The sequence below is a fragment of the Ovis canadensis genome, chromosome 10 (assembly GCF_042477335.2).
Source record: "Ovis canadensis isolate MfBH-ARS-UI-01 breed Bighorn chromosome 10, ARS-UI_OviCan_v2, whole genome shotgun sequence".
In the NCBI taxonomy this organism is placed as follows: domain Eukaryota; kingdom Metazoa; phylum Chordata; class Mammalia; order Artiodactyla; family Bovidae; genus Ovis; species Ovis canadensis.
Window position 1 is genome coordinate 35,568,513 of NC_091254.1, and position 20,008 is coordinate 35,588,520.

At 49.5% G+C, this 20,008-nt stretch overlaps 1 protein-coding gene across 5 annotated transcripts in view; it reads right to left on the reverse strand.

Annotated features, from left to right (window-relative positions):
• The window catches only part of DHRS12 (dehydrogenase/reductase 12), a 42,081-nt gene extending 23,068 nt beyond the window's left edge, over nucleotides 1-19,013 (reverse strand). Inside the window, exons 1-4 of one of the 5 annotated variants that reach the window (XM_069601460.1) lie at nucleotides 18,718-19,013; nucleotides 7,988-8,121; nucleotides 5,192-5,274; nucleotides 46-138 (exon numbers count right to left, since the gene is read on the reverse strand). In XM_069601460.1, coding sequence (XP_069457561.1) covers nucleotides 46-138; nucleotides 5,192-5,274; nucleotides 7,988-8,121; nucleotides 18,718-18,773 — 366 coding nt within the window. In that variant the 5' untranslated portion in view covers nucleotides 18,774-19,013. Of the gene's footprint in view, nucleotides 1-45; nucleotides 139-5,191; nucleotides 5,275-7,987; nucleotides 8,122-10,958; nucleotides 11,169-18,717 lie in introns of those variants that run through there. The other 4 variants (XM_069601462.1, XM_069601463.1, XM_069601461.1 and 1 more) reach the window with 4 other exon arrangements.
• Nucleotides 19,014-20,008: the final 995 nt, after the last annotated feature.

Genomic DNA, 20,008 nt, shown 5'->3' on the forward strand with positions numbered 1-20,008 from the left:
ACTCATGCATGAGATTTATCCCCTACTTATGTTTACAAAGCTCACCAAGACATTGAGGGTATGTTCCTGCTTGAAATTTTCAACAAATTTCCAGATTGACTTGGGAACAGACAGGTCCACAATATGCAGAAAGATGTTCTAAACCAGAAAACAAAAGAAGTTGTAAACTTTTTTAAAAAGTGTACTTTTTTCATTAAAAAGGGTTTTTAAAAAAATCATTTGGAATGATATAAAATGGAAAGTCTCACTGCTCAGAAGTACATCATTGTTCACAATTTCTTATGAATCATCCAGAAATACTTCAAGTACATACAACATTTATACATACATGTTTTAGGCATTATATATAAACATATATATATACACTGAGCATTATATAGACACACATGTGTATGTGTAGCCCCTTTCCATATAAATAGATTCAGACTAAACATTGTTCCATATCCTTCTTTTTCATTTAACAACATGTTTTAGAGATTTTTTTCCTTAAATATAAATCTACCGTATTTCTTCTAATGGCCACAAAACATTGCATGGATGTGTCACAGTTTCCTACCAATCATTTGGGGGTTTTTTGTCAATATTTTGGTCCCAACAGAATATCCAGGGCACATCAAAACTATGAGATGACAACTTCCTCCGTGACTCAGTCCTTGCTTACAATGTCAGTCTCAGCCCTGTGCTATGGTTACCTCCGGACACAGCCCCACTCCCCCACCCCACCCGCCGTAGACTCACAGCTCCCTGACGGAGGAACCACATCGAGGGCGCCCCGTGGCAGTGGTGCGCACCCAGCCATGCATGTAAATGAGCAATGCACTTTGGCTGTTGGGCCCTTTTTCCCAGCACATAAATGAAACTTGCATTCTCAGCACCCACTGAACGTCCCTGAGTTCAACGTCACTGAATGTCACTGAGGTTCAGCATCCCTGAACTCCAGCAGGCGTCAGAGACTTATCAGCAACCCAGGGCGGAGATTTCTGCTGCTGGAAACTGACCTCCAGACAAGCCATAAAACCCATGATAAAGCAGAGCTCAGTTCCCTGCCTCCGTTTCCCCAGCAACTGAGCCACTGAACCCAAGGAAGAATTTCTACCGATCTTAAAACATGTTGCCTCATCCTGAGACAAAGGCTCAGAGAATGAGAAACGTTATCATTGACTCAGAAGGCCTGTAATGAGCTTGAATGCCATGTTCGGCTTAAGTCTGGCATAACTGAGTCTTCCTCTGCCTTCAAGGGAGAGGAAAGCACTGTCCATACAGGACTACACTCTTCTCAAAAGTCTCTGAAGGCCCTGGCCCAGCCAGAAGGAACACGAGGCTGCTGACTCACACCAGAGTCAGCCATGAGCCTCTACCGATGAGGGCAGGCCAAGTCCAGACACCTAATCCTTTCATTCCAAGACCTTCCCCGAAATCACTGTAGGATCCCCTACCACCCTGCAGGGCTGCGAAACACTCACACAAAATCCAGGTTTGAAAACCAACAAAATTCAAGTGAGCTAAAATCAATTTTACTCTGATCATCCCATAGTCTCCTTGAGTTTCCTAGAAGCACCCAAGGCATCTCAGCAGCAGGGAACAGGGAAATCAGCCATGGATCCTGGTGAAATGAAACATCCTGAAAAGGTGAAAGGAATCGTCTGGCTCCCTCTGCGAGAAGCTAGGGAGACAGAAGCTCCCAGAAGAGGCCAGCTGTCCTCTGCGACCAGGAGAAGGAACCAGCCAGGCGCTGGTGTGTAAAAAACCCAGGGACCCGGGTAGGAACCCTGGCCTGGAAACTAGATTCCACATGCTGCAATAAAGAATTCGAACGCTGCAACTAAAGATGGTGCATGCTGAATGGAACCTGAACAAAATAATATCACCTCTAATTTTCAGATGAGGAAACTGAGGTTCAGGAAAGCTAAGCGCACTGTCTAGCCCACAAGGCTTCAGTGAGGGCAGAGCCCAGCTCCTCCCCTCGTCCCCCTGACAAAGCTTCACAGACAGAGAGGAGCAGCTGATCCTGGGGTTCCGTCCTCTGTCCTGCACACCTGCTCCTCCAGCAGCCTCCCCCCCCCACACACCTGCTGCTGCTCCATCCGCTGCCCACAATTAAGGGGCCCACAACTCCAAGTTTAAAGCTTTTAAAAAAATTTTTTTTAATTGGAGGATAATTGCTTTATCAACAATTTGCCAATAAAGGTCTGTCTAGTCAAAGCTATGGTTTTTCCAGTGGTCATGTATGGATGTGAGAGTTGGACTGTGAAGAAAGCTGAGTGCCGAAGAATTGATGCTTTTGAACTGTGGTGTGGGGAAGACTCTTGAGAGTCCCTTGGACTGCAAGGAGATCCAACCAGTCCATCCTAAGGGAAATCAGTCCTGAATGTTCATTGGAAGGACTGATGCTGAAGTTGAAACTCCAGTACTTTGGCCACCTGATGCAAAGAGCTGACTCACTGGAGAAGACTCTGATGCTGGGAAAGTTGAAGGCAGGGGGAGAAGGGGATGACAGAGGATGAAATCGTTGGATGGCATCACTCACTTGATGGACATGAGTTTGAGCAAACTCCGGGAGTTGGTGATGGACAGGGAGGCCTGGCATGCTGGGGTCGCAAAGAGACAGACATGACTGAGCGAATGAACTGAATTGCTTTATAATGTGTTGGTTTCTGCCATACAACATCATGAATCAGCCATAAGTATACAATGTCCCCTCCCTCGTGAGCCTCCCTCTCACCCCCTGTCCCACCCCTCTAGGTCATCACAGAGCAGCAGAGCCTGGAGGAGGCACTGAGTCAGTGAAACCACACCTCCAGGGATGGGCAGAAGGTATCGTCGGCCCTGGACTGCCGAGGTCTCAATGAGTGCTGGAGACCACTTACACAGATGAAAGAGGAGAGGATTTGCCAGGGGTTGTGTGTGGGGATGGGGGCTCTCTCTCCGCACCCCAAGAAACATGCTGGATCCTGCTTTTAGTTCTTCCTCCCAAAGATGGTGCTGTTGGGTATAAGGAGGGCTCAACAGCATCAGCAGAACCATACTGGCATCTTTTTCTATATAAATTCACCTGGTAAAGAATGTAGCCGAGCCCACAGCGGGCTGGAATCCAGGCAAGCCCTCCCCTGCCCGGGGCCCGAGATCAGCGTTCCCATTAAGTCCTGCAAGCAGCGCGGCCCAAAGTTACCAGCAGGCAGCCAGCCAGCCAGCCTTCCATCTCAAGAACTGTGGCCCCCAGATCGCAGCCCCACTTGCAGAGGAAGGTTTAGAGACCTTTGCGCTCACGGCCGGCACGAAGCCTCCGGGGGCGTCTGATGGCGAGAGGCTGCCAAGTGGAAGGGAGAAGGACAGCCTCTTGCCTTGAAAACATTACTTCCAGATAAAAGATAACCCTCATGGGCAGAGGCAGACTACTCCATTCTAGGCTGGGGCGAATTTCTTTCCTCTTGGCCACGGCCCACGCCTGTGGGAGTGGGGTGCCGTCCGCCCCTCAGCTGGAGGCAGTGCATGGAGAGGCGGCAGGCGTGGGGGCTGCCGGAGGAGCGGGGGTACAGGACAGAGGAGGGAACTCCAGGTGGGCCTGGAGGCAAGACGCTCTCAGTGGACATGCAAGGGGCCGGTGGTCACTGCCGGCCAGCCTGCTCCCCTCCACGGGACCCTGGGGTCTCCACCGGGGCCAGCTCCTTGGGGAAGCAACTGCACCGGCGCCCAGACCCCACATCCGGGCCTGCTCATGCCAATGCTCTGCCTTCTCCGTCCTGCAAGCCTTAGGCTTTGTTTTCGTTTTAATTGGAGGATAATTGCTTTACAACGTTGTGTTGGTTTCTGCCGCACGACAGCATGACTCAGCCGTAAGTGTGCAGAGTCCTCTCCCTCTCGGGTCTCCCACCACCCCACATCGCACCTCCCCAGGTCATCAACAGAGCACCGAGCTGAGCTCCCCGTGTTACACAGCAGCTTCCCATACTACTTTACGCATGGTAACGTACATGTTCGGAGAAGGCAATGGCACCCCACTCCAGTACCCTTGCCTGGAAAATCCCATGGATGGAGGAGCCTGGTGGGCTGCAGTCCATGGGGTCGCTAAGAGTAGGACACGACTGAGCGGCTTCACTTTCACTTTTCACTTTCATGCATTGGAGAAGGAAATGGCAACCCACTCCAGTGTTCTTGCCTGGAGAATCCCAGGGACGGGGGAGCCTGGTTGGCTGCCGTCTATGGGGTCGCACAGAGTCGGACACGACCGAAGCGACTTAGCAGCAGCAGCAACATATCTGTTTGGGTTTCCCTGGTGGCTCAGACAGAAAAGAATCTGCCTGCAATGCAGGAGACCTGGGTTCAATCCCTGAGTTGGGAAGATCCCCTGGAGAAGCGAATGGCTGGCTACCCACGCCAGTATTTTTGCCTGGAAAATCCCATGGACAGAGGAGCCTGACCGGCTACAGTCCATGGGGTCACAAAGAGTCAGACACGACTGAGCGACTAACACTGCTACTTTCAATGTATATGTTTCCACGCTACTCTCTCTATCCCATGCTTGCCTTTCTCCACTGCGTCCACAACCCTGTTCTCTGTGTGCGCATCTCTATTCCTGTCCTGCAAATAGGTTCAGTGAAGTCGGAAAGAGAAAAACAAGTGTAATATAACAAGTATAATAACACATGTACATGGAAGTCTTATGCTTTGTACACCAGGGTCCCCACACTCTGATTTTGCACTGGGGCCCTGCAGATTATGTAGCCTGTCCTGGTTCCAAGTGTGTCAGAGCAGGAGGCCCACAGAACGGTGAGCCAGCTTTGAACACTCTCGATAGGAAGCGGCTCTCATCAAGGCCGAAACGTCATTTGCGGTCCTTCTTTATTCGAAGGCCACCGAGTCGGTTTACAGCTTGGCTCACCTTGAGTCCCCTGGACATGTCTCAGGGATGCGGCCTCCTTCTTGGGGGAGGGACCCCGGCAGGGCCCTGTCTGGGTCATGTCGCCCAGGCAGGCCTTCACTGGGGGAGTGGGGGTCACCGCCCCCATCACCCAGGTCCGGCCCAGCCTTTGAGAAGCGCAGCTCCAGCTCTGTGGGCTGAGGCCGCCTCCCAAGCAGAAGCGTGAACAGAGCCCTGCCAGCTCGGGTGCAGGAGCGTGGCCAGGAGTCCCGCCCCCGCACTGCCGTGCCCCGCGGGCAGGAAGCCCCCCGCAGGAGGGGCACCGCCGCTCACCTGGTTCCCGCTCTTCTCGATGATCTCAGCTCTGGCACCTTCCGCTCGGCTGGGATCTCGACAAACCAGGTGAACTGTGCCACCTGGTGGAATCCAAAAAAAGCGCTGTGAGGGACAGCCACAGTGACAGCCCTGGAGATGCGCTCCTCCCAAGGCGGGATGAACACACACGGGCTCACAGAAAGAGGACCTGATACGGAGACTATTCTGGAACGTCTGCAGATGGTCCCCACAGTCAGAGCAGCAGGTGGGAAGGAGAGGGTGGTCCTGGAATCCGTGCTCCTGCCTACCTGGGCTGACGGTGCAACTGGAGCAACGTCTTGATTTTCTTTAAGGGTCTGAATACACCAAGGATGAGCTTCCCTGGTGGCTCAGGCGGCAAAGAACCCAGCTGCCAATCCAGAAGACCTAGGTTCAGTCTCTAGGTGGGGAGGATCCCCTGGAGAAAGGAATGGCAACCCACTCCAGTATTCTTGCCTGGAGGATCCCACGGACAGAGGAGCCTAGCGGGCTACAGTCCAGGGGTCACAAAGGTCAGATGTGACTAAGCACACACACCCACGTACATCAAGGATAAGAAGGGTCAGTCTTGGTCTCACCCACATCCCTAGCATCTCATAGGGAACCTGACACACTGGTCTCAACCCAGCTGCCCTTTAGCCCCACTTGGAAAGTTTTTAAAGCTCCCGGCCTAAGGATGGTTTAAAAGCTCCCCCAGGTGAGCCTAATGTGTGGGGAGATTAGAGGTGGACAGAGTGAGTGACTGGAGGAAGCTCTCCTCAACACTTCATTCATTCACAGGAGAGCTGATGTCCCATCCACATGGCAGTGTTTTCTGATTAAGAACAGTAAGGGGCTCCAGTTAACCCTAGGCATCCGAATCACCAGTGGAAACTTAAAAAAAAAACACAAAACTTGGACACCTGGTCCCTAGTTCCTGTCTCCTCAATGAGAATGGGGGTGGGGGGATGGGGGTGGGAGAGAGACTGGGAATCCATTGCAGTTTGGCCGTGGACCCTAGTTGAGAACACAGCTCCCAGAATAACGGAAGGAGGGGGTGTGTAGTGAACTTCCTTCTTCCTTCCTACTGCTCCTGGTTTCCAGGAGCCCAAGTTGAGAAGCCCCTAATATCCAGCCGGAATTTAACAAATATTTACTAAATGGGCGAATCTATAAACGGCTCTCAAGACTATTCCAGCAGAAGTCACACCATCATCAATCAAGGCTTATTTAAAGGGGAATGCCTTGGCTGTGGCAGTTAAGACATAAGCATTATGGACCCTGCTTTCTTCGCCTAAAACACCCAGCTTTATTAAATAGGGTCTGTTGCACAGGAGGCTGCAGGCAAACCACATAATAGCCCCTCGGCTTGATCCTCCTCCCAGCTCTTCTGAGTACCTCCCAGTTGCTAAGATCCAGTTAATCTTCCCCTTGCTTTGACAGATAATTATATACAGCTCCAAATGGCACAGTACTCCCCTGGAAAATGGCTAACTTTGGAGGGAAAAAAATCTCAAGCATCTTGAAAAGTGATAAATTCCAAGGTTATTTCCCCAACTTCTGCCAGAACATCCATTTTTCCAGGAGAAGGGGGTCTGGAGAGACATGGCTGACTTTTCTAGCCACCGCAGTACCATTGAGTGAGCCGGGACAGTCAAGCTGATGCAGAGAATTCGGCATTTACCTGAAGGAAGACTTCAGCTGATTGAATAATGTATGGGCACCCAGAGAGCCTCTTTCTAGATCCAAGCTTAGGGAGGAGAGAGAGGAGGCAGTTTCCAGCTGCTCAAACTCCAGAGACTGGAAACCAGGAGCAGTAGGAAGGAAGAAGGAAGTCCACTACACACCCGCCCTTCCGTCATTCTGGGGGCTCTGTTCTCAACTAGGGTCCAGGGCCAAACTGCGATGGATTCCCAGTCTCCCTCCCACCCCCATTCTCATTGAGGAGACAGGAACTAGGGACCAGGTGTCCAAGTTTTGTGGGTTTTTTTAAGTTTCCACTGGTGATTCGGATGCCTAGGGTTAACTGGAGCCCCTTACTGTTCTTAATCAGAAAACACTGCCATGTGGATGGGACATCAGCTCTCCTGTGAATGAATGAAGTGTTGAGGAGAGCTTCCTCCAGTCATTCACTCTGTCCACCTCTAGTCTGAAGATTAATGCACAGCCAAGGTCCGTATAGTCAAAGCTACAGTTTTTCCAGTAGTCATGTACAGATGTGAGAGTTGGACCATAAAGAAGGCTGAGCGCTGAAGAAGTGATGCCTTCGAACTGTGGTGCTGGAGAAGACTCTTGAGAGTTCCTTGGATGGCAAGGAGATCAAACCAGTCAATCCTAAAGAAAATCAGTCCTGAGTATTCACTGGAAGGACTGATGCTGAAGCTGAAGTTCCAATACTTTGGCCACCTGATGCAAAGAGCTGACTTATTGAAAAAGACCCTGACGCTGGGAAAGATTGAAGGCGGGAGGAGAAGGGGGCAACAGAGGATGAGAGGGTTGGATGGCATCATCGACTCCGTTGACATGACTTTGAGCAAGCTCCAGGAGATAGTGAAAGACAGGGAAGCCTGGCGTGCTGTAGTCCATGGGGTCGCAAAGGGTCAGACACGACTGAGCGACTGAACAAGAGGAAGCCGGCAGCTGTGCCAGTCAGCACGGGGTCCCTGTCCAGGGCGCCTGCCTGTGCCAGCTGGGGCATTCCTGACCCATGTGTAGCACAGAGCCCTCTCCCCGGTGTGGACCAGCCACAGGCTGCCCTTGGGGCCCAGCACACACATGACTTAGCAGGCTGCTCACCTCGCTTGGCGATCTCCATGGCGGTCGCTTTTCCGATGCCGCTGTTCCCCCCGGTGACCATGAAGGCTCTTCCGGGAACTTGAACCTCCAAGTCATCAGGGACAAAGTCCTTGGACGCAGACTCATAGCCACTCCTGGCAGCAGCAGACCCACAGAAAGAACAGACATTAAGGAGCAGGGAACACAACCTCCTGCAGCGAGAAGGCCAAGTCCTGGGCTGGGCGCAGTGCTCTCCCCATACATCAGACAGCCCCTCTGCCCTGGGACCCCGCTCTCCTCCCTGGTCTTGTGAACAACACCATCTTCTCAGCACCCATACCATTAGCTTCCTGACCTTCTGAAAATACCTGGAGATTCCAACAGTTTGGCAGCCTACTCTTCTGTCTCTAATACCGGGAGGTACCCCTGCCCCTTCAAACATTCTTGGATAGGTTTTATTATTTTTATCTTTTGGCCTTTCCCCCGCGTTGGGGCAAGTGGGGAGGAGCTCAGGAGACCGAGAGCATCATGGCCGCTGCACCCCGGGACGGGTGTCGCTCCCCAGGCATAGAAGGGCCCCAGCAAAGTGGGGAGACGCGCAGTTTGGGAATGAGGAGGGGCAGGTGCAGTTACGTGAGGGCTGCACCCCTTAGAGGAAGCAAGGCTCCTGCAGGGCCACACTGCGAGGGGGCGCCGTTCAGGTCATAATGGTGGCCCATCTGTATCTGCATCAGGACAATTTCTGCCGGATGACAGCAAGGCACAATGAGAAGGAGGGGCTTTTTCCAACTGGCCCAAAGGTATCATACTGGTCAGAAACAACTCTGGGGGGGGGGACTTCCCTGATGGTCCAGTGGTTGAGCCCATGCTCCCAATGCTGAGGGCACTTGTTTGATTCCTGGTCAGGGAACTAAGTTCCTGCATGTTGCATGGTGTGGCCAAAATAAATAAGTAAAATGAAGAGATAAAGAAATCTGAATTTTTCAACTGCCTCTCTCTGCTCTTTGAGATTCCTCGTCTACCTTGACTGTCCTGAAAGTGAAAGTGAAGTCACTCAGTCGTGTCCAACTCTTTGCGACCCCGTGGACTGTAGCCTACCAGGCTCCTCTCTCCATGGGATTCTCCAGGCAAGAATACTGGAGTGGGTTGCCATTTCCTTCTCCAGGGGATTTTTCCAACCCAGGGATCTAACCCGAGTCTCTTGCATTGCAGGCAGATGCTTTAACCTCTGAGCCACCAGGGAAGCCCTTGACTGTCCTAGTAGTCAATATTTCCTGGTTACAGAATCGGCTGGGGGAATAGAGAGAGATTGGCAGGAGACCCTGAGGTCAGAGCTCTCCCCACAGACTGGCAGGCTGGGGGTCTCAGCCTGTATCTCTCGCCCAAAGAGCTGATTCTCTGCAACATAGAATGCAACTCTTTTCCCCTGAAGGTTCTGGAAGGTGCCTGGTGCCCTTCCCATGCCCTGTTTATGCACAGACTGCCAACAGCTGGTCTCCTGCCTCACACCCTAGGATAGCACAACTGCCAACTACATGCCTGGACACTGGTGAAAAGGGCCAAAGAATGTTTATGAGCTCAGGTTTGGTCTGAAGTCATTGCCACAGGGGCGGTCATTGGCCCTGGTCTCACAGTCAAGAGACCAAGAAGAATGTTATTGCTGCTGTTCTCACCATCTGGAACTCTTCCAGACATCCAGGGCAGCTTTTCATCGCCTCGGCTGTGAGCAGCCCACTTAGTGGGGTAAGCAAGACTTCTAAGTGTTCCAAGGCTTCCTGAAAGGCCGACTTGAAACTGAACGTAATCTCAATCATAAAGGCTTTGGATCCAACAACCTGGATTTAAATCTCAGCTCTGCCTCCTAACAGCTGTGCCGTCTCATGTGTTGTTTTAACCCTTTTGGGCTCCAGTCTTTTCATCTGCACAAAGTAGCTTCTCACAGAAGCTACTTCTTGGGCAGCATAGGTGAGATAATTACGTAAAGCATCTATTATATGCTTTGAATAAGTTAAGAACTCAATCCCAGGTGACTCAGTGGTAAAGAACCTGCCTGACAATATAGGAGACATGAGTTCGATCCCTGGATCAGGAAGATCCCCTGGAGAAGGAAATGGCGACCCACTCTAGTATTCTTGCCTGGAGAATCCCATGGACAGAGGAGCCTGGTGGGCTACTGTCCATGGGGTTGCAAAAGAGTCGGACATGACTTAGCTACTAAACAACACAATAGTTGCTATTATTGTCACTAGTATTAATAATAATATTAATATCTTTCATGTTCAAAACTAAGCTTATTTGCTTGCTCCCCTGCCCCTCCCCTCCCCTGCTCGCCCACTAGTCCCTCAAATCATTAGGGACTCTGAGAATAACTTAAACTATAACCAAAGATGAAGCTGGAAGATTTGTTTTGCCTCCCGGGTGGACGTCCCAGAATCACTGTGAAAAGATTTTCTTGCAAAGGAAAAGAGGTTTCTTGGAAAGAACCAGGATCAGGGAGTCAGTGACGAGGGGCCCAGCAGGCGAAGGCCCTGGTGGAGCAGGAGAGAGAGCTTTCAAGAAGAGCAGGCCACAGAGAACACACCCCAGGTAAACGCCCCACAGGGACTAGGCCCCAGGCCCCCTCCTCCCCTGCAGGAAGCTGAGGGGCTTTTCTCCCACACAGCTAGAGGAGACTCTAGCAGCTGGTTACCACGTTGATCCTATTAGGGAGTAAGGTTTGCTGAGGGTGGCTCCCGTGGATTAAACGTCTTCCTCAAACTCCAGGCTGTGAGCCAGCTGCCAAGTGGGTGGAGCCAGGCTGGCCTACAGGACATGTCGTAACTCCCTTTGTCCTCTGTTCTCAACACTAGGATTCCACCCTGATCCACCCTGATCCAATCCGCTGTTAATAAGATTTAGGTTTTTTCTTATCCTCCTGCCCTCTCTTTTTATTTTTATAAACTCCTCATATCAGTTCTTATTTTTCAGATGCAGAGAGAGGTAAATGACTTACCCAAGCCATGGGATGGTAGGTGATAAAGCCCACAGGGGTTTCCATGCTCTCTCCACTGAGCCTAGGAGTGGGGCTCAGCCTCACCAGTGGTGCTCAGAAGAGTGGTCCCCAGACAGGCAACATCAACATCACCTGGGAATCTTTCTACAGAGCCAGAAATTCCAAGGTGAGGCCCAGCAATCAGTGGTTTCACACGCCCTACAGGAGACTGATTCGAGTTGAGCAATCACTGTACTTAGTGTTTCCTGAACCCCTGAATATAAGAGTCACCAGGAGGCAAGGTCCTCGGCACGCTTCCCCCAATTTACCCAGTATGGAATTTGCTAAGGTTCCATCCACACCTGCTAGGTGCTTACAAGTGAGTTGCTTTTTAATTGCCCCTGGTAATTCTTAGGTTCAGACAAAGTTAAGGAAACTGTGACTAGATCCTGCTGCCTAGGGGCCCAATATAAGGAAGCTTTATAAAAATCCTGGTGTGCTAAGAAAAAGCATTGTAAACCCAAACTACAGACTCTCATTGGAATCAAAGTAAGGTATTGTCTTTCCCTCCAATTAACAAAATGCACAACAGCAGGGAAAACCACCTAAGCTTACACCCCTGCGCCAAAGAATTGATGCTTTTGAACTGTGGTGTTGGAGAAGACTCTTGAGAGTCCCTTGGACTGCAAGGAGATCCAACCAGTCCATTCTGAAGGAGATCAGCCCTGGGATTTCTCTGGAAGGAATGATGCTAAAGCTGAAGCTCCAGTACTTTGGCCACCTCATGCGAAGAGTTGACTCATTGGACAAGACTCTGATGCTGGGAGGGATTGGGGGCAGGAGGAGAAGGGGACGACAGAGGATGAGATGGCTGGATGGCATCACTGACTCGATGGACGTGAGTCTGAGTGAACTCCGGGAATTGGTGATGGACAGGGAGGCCTGGCGTGCTGTGATTCATGGGGTCGCAAAGAGTCGGACACGACTGAGCGGCTGAACTGAACTGAACCCCACAAAAGAGTCTGGGGAGAGACTTTCAGAAGTCTGCTTTTCCATGGGGCAGGAAGCTGACTCAAGCTCTTCATGCTGCATTCTGTATAACCTGGAAAGATCCTGCAAATGGTGGTCAAGACAAGTACACCCCTTTGAAAGAAAGAGGCGGCCACTGTATTCACCTAAATTCAGTGGGTCAGGGTTGACAGCTACACTGTTGCAAAGAAAAGCCAATTCTGAGTCCTTGATAGATCTGTTTCTTTGATTTTAACCTTCCTTTCTCATTGCTCTTGTTACAATCATACATTATGACCTGCCCTTATAGTTGTAGTTTAAATTATACAAGGAGCCCTGCCCCTCTGCCTGAAGAGATTAACACATACCTCCTTCCAGGAGATATTTGCAAGATGATGGTTTTTACTTCCTCAGCTCCTCCCCTTCTCTGTCCTATAAAAGAACCTCACACCCAGACCCCAGACAAGACGGTTATTTTGAGACATTAGTCTGCTTTCTTCTCTGTCAGCTAGACTTTCCAACTGTATTCCTTGCCTCAACACCTGGTTAGTGGGCCTGTCTTGGCAAGCAGACTGCAAGCGGACTCAGATTTGGCTTAGCCAGCCCAGAAGCCTTGCTGCTTGTGGCTACCTGGCCCCGGCTGTGAATCAGGGAATACTGGGGCAAGGCTTTAGCAGCTGCTGGAACCATTTGCCCTGAGGATCTTCCCTTCAAGATTTCCTGATGTGGCACCAGCTTCCCCAGTGCCTGGCAGTTGAGGCAAGAAACTGACGTTGATGGGACTAAATTTTGTAGGGTAAGTCTCTCCAGTGTGCACACTGGAAACATACCCCCACCTCAATTTGGGCTTTTCCTTTAGGGGACAAGCCAATTTGGTTGGAGTACCCTGTTGGGGAGGGGAATTGTTGTTGGCCTGTACCTGAGCTGGAACTGGTTCACTGGGGAACTAGTTCTCGTGGGGGTAAGCCTATCCTAGTTGGAAGTAGTTCATTTGTTCTGTAGGATAAGTTTATTTACCTGAGCTGGGAACCTGCTCAGTTGGAACCAGTTTATTGGGGAACTAGTTCTTGTGGGGTAAGTCTACCCTAGTTGGAATTATTTGATTCGTAGGGTAAGTTTGGGAGTTGGGGGTCAATCTGTTGGTGTATCAATGCTGCAATTTTTTTGTGGTATTTTTTATATTGGAATTGCTATTCATCTTTTGTGTTGTGGTGTGGTCATACTTTTAAAAATGGGAAGTATTCCATCTATAAATGGGAATTACTCCAACTATCTTGAAGGAGAGCCCATTTGGGTATATATTGGATAAACGGGCAAAATATAACTGTAAGCCTATGACTATGCTGCTATAATAGGGTGTGGACCTAATATATGTTAGGATCAGAAGAGCAACGGACCCTGAATGGCTCACTCAACTATTGGGCGATCTCACAGTTAGAAGTGTTTTGCAAAAGAGCAGGCAAAAGAGATGAGATTCCATACACAGAAGCATTTATGCTATTGCATCAGGAGAAAAAGGAGTCAGAGGACTTAACCACCTTATTGTGCAGAGGTCTGAGAGAAAACCCAATGGGGTACACAATGGGGTAGATGAAAGAGCTTAAATAAAATTTGAGAGATAAAACAAAAACCAACTGAGGATCCATCACAGTTTCTAGAAAGGATTTATCAAGTTTATAGGTGCTACACAGATACAGACCCTGAGGCCCCTGAGAATGTGAGGATGATAAATATGGCCTTCATCAGGCAAAGTGCTCCAGAGATTAAAAAATTACAGAAATTAGATAGTGTGTTTGAAATGAATCCTTCTCAGTTAGTAGACGTTGTTCTTAAAAGTATTCAACAGCAGGGAACAATGACAGAAGCAAGGAGATGCAAAACGGAATACAGGTTTTCTGGTAGCAGCACTAAAACTGAGTAACCTAAGGAGGGCTCACAGTGGCTCAGTGGTAAAGAACCTGCCACCAACGTAGGAGATGCAGGTTCAGTCCCTGGGTCAGAAAGATCCGCTAGAGAAGGAAACGGCAACCCACTCCAGTATTCTTGCTTGGAAAATTCTATGGATAGAGGAGCCTGGCAGGCTACCGTTCATGGGGTCGCAAAGAGTCAGACATGACTGAACAACTGGGCACATATGAAACCTAAAGGTAGGCCGCCACTGGGGAAGGAAGAACATGCCTGCTGCAGGGAGGAAGGACACTGGAGAAGAGATGGCCCTAGACTAAGACAGGAGCCCAGGTCACGCCGACAGTGGGGAACAAACTGATTGACTCTAATTGATACCACTCTCCTTTGTAAATTAAAGGCTCAAGTAACCTTTCCCCAGAACAGCTTGACGTCAGGGTCCCACCAGGGCCTTTTTGATCTCGTACATTTGGGGACTATGGCTCCAACTTGGGAAGCTTCAGCTCCATTTGGTGGGCTTTGGCTCAAATTTGAGGTGTTCTCCCTGTGAAGGGAAATAAGGTGCTTTGGACAAGGGCCACAAGCCTAGTGGGACTAGGAGGTCACATCTGGGGCAGTTTTGCCATTTGACTCTGAAGGTGACTTTCTGGCTGGCAAGGTTTTGGTCTGACTTGGTTACTTTGAGCACAAAGACTTCTAGTACTAACTGCTTGAGCTAAAATGGGAGTACTTCCTCTAAGGTTCCACTCCCTTGGGAAGTTTTAAATGACTGGCTGAAATCTAGGGAAGATCCTCAAAAGTGTTTGTAAATAGATTACCAAAATGGAAAGCCATGGGTCTTAGTAAACTAGCCATAGCTGATATTTAGAGCCTAGCAGGAATTCTGGAAGAGATCTTCTTCTCCAAGCTAACTCTCCAACATAGGTAAATGAGTATGTCAGTCCTTCAATATCATTCAGGTAGCCACCCAATTCTTTGAAGAAAAAAGAAAAAAAGAAAACTGTCCTTGTTTTAGGACCACAAGGATGGTTCCAAAAAAGAATCCAAAACCCACTAATCCTTTTACCACTCCCAAGACCTTCCCTGTTATCTTAAGAGGAAGTTTGTAAGTATTAATACAACATAGCAATTAAACAAGAACTACAAAGTATTATAAAGGGGAAATGAAGTTATCCTGAGAAAAAATTTTATCTTAGCAAGTGTTCTACCTGGTCTTCATGGGAGCCCTTATCTCCACCATCTTTTTAAAATGCAAATTTTGAAAAAGAGAGTAATTTGGACTTGCTTTCCATAAACATTAGTAAAAACAGTTTAGCCATCTAGACAAGTGAACTTGATTTATTCCATCTGCCAGAAACCCAATTTTAATCTGACCTCTTTTGTAGACTGATGGGTATCACATTGCTGTACCCAACTCAGGGCTGAAATCTTGAAATGAGAACAGAATTTGGCTTTTCTCTGTTAGACAAGTTTTGTTAAGATGTCAAACTACCTTTGATAACAGATTTTAAGTTCTTTACCTTTTAAGTGATCTACTCTGCATTTGCCTTTGAAATCTTTTATTGTTACTTTGGCTAAGTGAATAACTATTGTTTCACAGTGACTTATAATCCTGTTGTGTTTTAATACCCTTTTGATGTTGTTTTGACAAAACTTACCAAATCAAATTATAACAGTTTCTTTGACCTCTAGGTAAACTTTGGGATGCTTCAAAGGGCCTTTGAAACACCCCAAAGAAACATTAAACTCATTAGGTTCATTTGGTATGTTAAATTACAATGCAAAGTCTTATCAAATGAGTAATAAATCTTCTTAGGTTATATTTTATGGTAAATGATATTCTAGAGATTATATGAAATTTTGATGTGTCCTGTTAAAGTATTATCGTCGTAATTCTGGTTATTATCTGAAAGTGTGGCATGTAACAGTAGTAACCTAGGTGCTTTAAATCTGGCTTTTTAAGTCTTTTTGTTATTATAGAAAGTTATGATTTCACTTTGTTGCCATTGCAAAAATGCCTCCCCTTCAAGAAGATTTATAAAAAGGACTTTTGGATAAATGCAAGTAATTATAATGACTTCATAAAGCTGTTAACAAAAAGGATTAGTTACAGGGGAACTGAGTGAACTGGTAGATATGGTTACAGTTTTTGTGGTTTCTATATAGAGAAAATTTCGGGTTTAAATCTGTTTCCCAGGGGTAAGGAAAATCCTCCCCTTAAACTAATCAATCATGGTTCTAGTTTGGTCTTTGTTTTCCAATTGTTTGTGCTTTGTGCCTCCTTGATGCACTGCCATTGTCAGTTTCACCAACTGCATTACTTATATCTTGTCTAATTTATAAGATTGTTGTCTCTTACAATACCCAGTGTGTAATCAGGCCTTGAACAAAACTTACATGGCTAAAAACATAAGAATCGTTGCAGTAGTGTAATTCTAAGTATGGGAAGAAGCAATGGGAGGGAAAACGTCTCCTGGATCGTAATCAGGCACAAGATCCAGAGAATCTTTCCTTATTGATGGGGGTCGACTTTGAAATTTAGCAGCTAGAATGGCATATCAAAGAATTTTCCTGATCTGGAATGAGCCTTCCAGCGCCGTGGGACAAGATTTGATCATGAACTGTCTCCCAAATACTGGTCAAATTCCTGACGAAGAGGGGAGGAGCTGAGAAATGGAATATTTCCTGCCGTATCAGTCATCTGCAACTGGGGGCTTCCAACATGAGCCAATGAGCCCTGAGGAAACTCAGCCTATGAAAACACAGGATTAACTGCCCCAGATACCTGAGGGTACATATCAAGGAAATAATTTTAAAGAGCCCTGACTCTTGCATCTTCCCATACATAGAAAAGCCCTAAATTCCTAAACTTAAGATGCTGCCTCTGGGTTTGAAGTTCAGTATGCTACAGATGTAAAGCGGACATTTTCCAAAGAGGAACGGAGAAAGACAAATCTCAATATCTGGAACACTGGCAACTGGCATGGATGGCTGCAAACACTCCCCGAAAGATCCATCTGATGAAGCAGTTAGCACAGTCGTCACCCTCTTTTCTCCAAGATTGTTGAAGGGACAATGCTAGTGGGAAATATTGCAGGGAAGAGCCAATTCTGACTCCATGATGGATCTGTTTCTTTGACTTTAACCTTTGTTTTACATTGCTTTAGTTATTATAATCCTACATAATGACCTGCCTCAGGGAACCCTGCCCCTCTGCCCGAAGGAACACATCCCTTCCCTGAGGTTGGCCATTCCAGGAGATACATACAAGATAATGGTCACTACTTCCTCAGCTCTAACCCCTCTCCATCCTGTACAAGAACCTCACATCCAGACGCACAGCAAGGTGGTTATTTTGAGACTTTAGTCTGCCATCTTCTCGATCTGTTGGCTTTCACAATAAAAGTCGTATCCCTTGCCTCAACATTTTCTCTCTGTTAACTGGCCTGTGTATAGCGAGGAGACTGAGCTTGGACTCAGTAACATTTCCCACATTTTCTGCAGTACTGCCCCTAAGGAGGGTCTGCACTTTTTCAAAAACACTTCTGCAAGCCGAGAAGGGAGGAACAGCAGCTGTCTCCCCTTGGAATGATGCCTGGAGTCCTGGGACGATGGAAATTTGCCCAGGTAGCCTTGCTGCTGCTGCTGCTAAGTCGGTTCAGTCGTGTCCAACTCTGTGCAACCCCATAGACTGCAGCCCACCAGGCTCCGCCGTCCCTGGGATTCTCCAAGTATGAACACTGGAGTGGGTTGCCATTTCCTTCTCCAATGCATGAAAGTGAAAAGTGAAAGTGAAGTCGCTCAGTCGTGTCCGACTCTTTGGGACCTCATGTACTGCAGCCTACCAGGCTCCTCCGTCCATGGGATTTTCCAGGCAAGAGTACTGGAGTAGGCTGCCATTGCCTTCTCCCAGGTAGCCTTTGGAACTGATAAAAATACTGATAAAACTCTTAAGGCAGGGAAGAGAGGAAGTCTCTTAGAGAAGAGGGTTGCATAAGAGAAGAACCTGCAGGATTTTTTTAAATAAAATATCAATCTAGGCCCCAGTGCACATCAATTGAATCAAAATGTCCACTGGGAGGGCCTGAAAGTTGATATTCTCAACAATTTTCTGCTGGTGATTTCTGGTTTCAAATAGGGATGAGAACCACTGGGAAAGACAAAGATTAAAAACCACCTCTCCACCTCCCAGAAGTGGCCACCCCTCAAAGACCACAGTGAGGGGGCGGGTCGACTGCGGCACAGCGAGGGTGATCACGGGGCGATGGCGGGGGGCGGGGGTGGCGGGGACCATCAAGCAATGTTCAACAAGCTCACACTGGACGCGTGGTCTACACCCGCCCTGAAACTCGTGCCCGGAATGTTCCAGCTGGAGGGAGCGGTCACAGTCCACAAGCCGCATTTTATTAGTAAGGACAAAAACACACCAAGGAAAGTACTAGGCGGAATCTCAACTAGCAATTTAGAACTAACCCCTTCAGACGCCGAAAACAGCCCCAAAGAGACAAGAACCAGAGCACGCCCAAGCGGGTAGTCCAGGCAACGCCCAGAAGGCTCGCAGACCCCTGGGCCGCCTGACGCCAGTGGGTGGGGCCCCGAGAGTACAAGCCCCGCCCCCGGAGGCCAGCCCCGCCCCTCGGGCGGGCGCCGGGCCCAAGAGCGCCCCTGGGTTGGGTGGCGGCTGCAGCAGGTGGGCTGCCAGCAGGCAAGCGCCTCCGTCGCTCGGTGGGTCCGAGTGATCGCGGGGGAGTCGCGGGCGCGTTCCCGCTCATCCCGCCTGCCCGCGCCGAGGCGGGCCGCGTGACCGCCGGCCGGCTTGCCCGCCCCCGGGCCCCGGGCGCCGGCGCGGTACCCCGCGCACCCTTACTTGGTGTATTCGCGCAGCCCCTTGGCGAACCACGCGGCGCTGCGGTAGAGGAGCATGGTGGGCCGGGCGCAGCACGCAGAGTCCCGCGGCCCCGCGCTCCCGGGCCCCCGCCCCGCCCTTCCGGGCCCGCCGGCGGTTACATCATCGCAGTTATGTAAACGCGACTGCCTCCGGGGCTGGTCCCCACTGGGAACGCGGCCGGGTCTCTGTACGATGCGGAACGCCGACCCCGCGCCCCAGCCCTGCCCTGCCGCGGCTCTGGAGAGCGCCCCACTCCGGCCTGGGCCTCAGAAGGCAGCGGGGAGGGAGGGCAGACCCTGCAGGGAGGTCCTCATGGGGGTGGAAGCCGGCGTCAGTACCTGTTGGGGGTTACCTGCCAGCTGGGTATCACTGGGACGCAGAGCTGGCACCGCAACACACCTCCTCGAATCTGATGACCTAGAAAATCGTGTGGACTCAAAACGAGGAGGCTTACTGATACTGAAAAGATGTCTCCATCTGATGGGTTTTAGCCTAAGGGTTACTGAAAAACTAGTATTTTCTAAGTTTCCACCTATCTTATTTCGCGAAATACCCGCAGTAACTCAGCGGAGGGACAGTGCTCACCAGCAGACGCAATAAGTCTGGGAGGTGCGCACAGAGACCCGCCTGGGGCAAGGCAGACTGGCTCTCCCTCCTGAGAGGTGAGCCTGTCTCCGAAGTGCAGGCTTTTGCCACAGTTCTGCAACGTCATGTAATGTCAGGAAGGGCCCCTTTATCACTTTCAAATCTTCATACGCCTCCCTAATCCCCCGAGGCCAAATAAACACAGTGCAAGTAGAAAGAAAAAAAAAAAGCATAGTGGCTATGCCAACCCACACGCTAGACCAGTCACCCAGCCCACTCTGGGCCCCTGTTATGTAGGAGGCAGGCACCCTTGTCCCCATCTGACCTCCATCTCTAACTCCCAGTTAGGAAAGCCTAACTCGGTTAAATTCTGTACTAGTTTACCCGGTTCACGCAGAGACTGAGCTATTCTTACGTAAGATGTGCGGAGACCAGCTGGTTTAATGGCCTCATTACCTAGGGTAGAGGATATAGGTTCGCTGCCCCCTCCCAAGTGGGCGTGTTTTTAATTCAGGATACCTTTTGAAATACATTTCCCCAGAACAGCTTGCTCCTCTGAACAGGACTGTGAGGTTCCCCTGCATTGCTCGTCTTGCCAGAGTGATGAAAAGGAGTTTAAGCAAGTGGCATTCTGCAAAGCCATCCAGCCTGGTGTGACCTTTCAATGCCAGTCGGGTTGGACCAG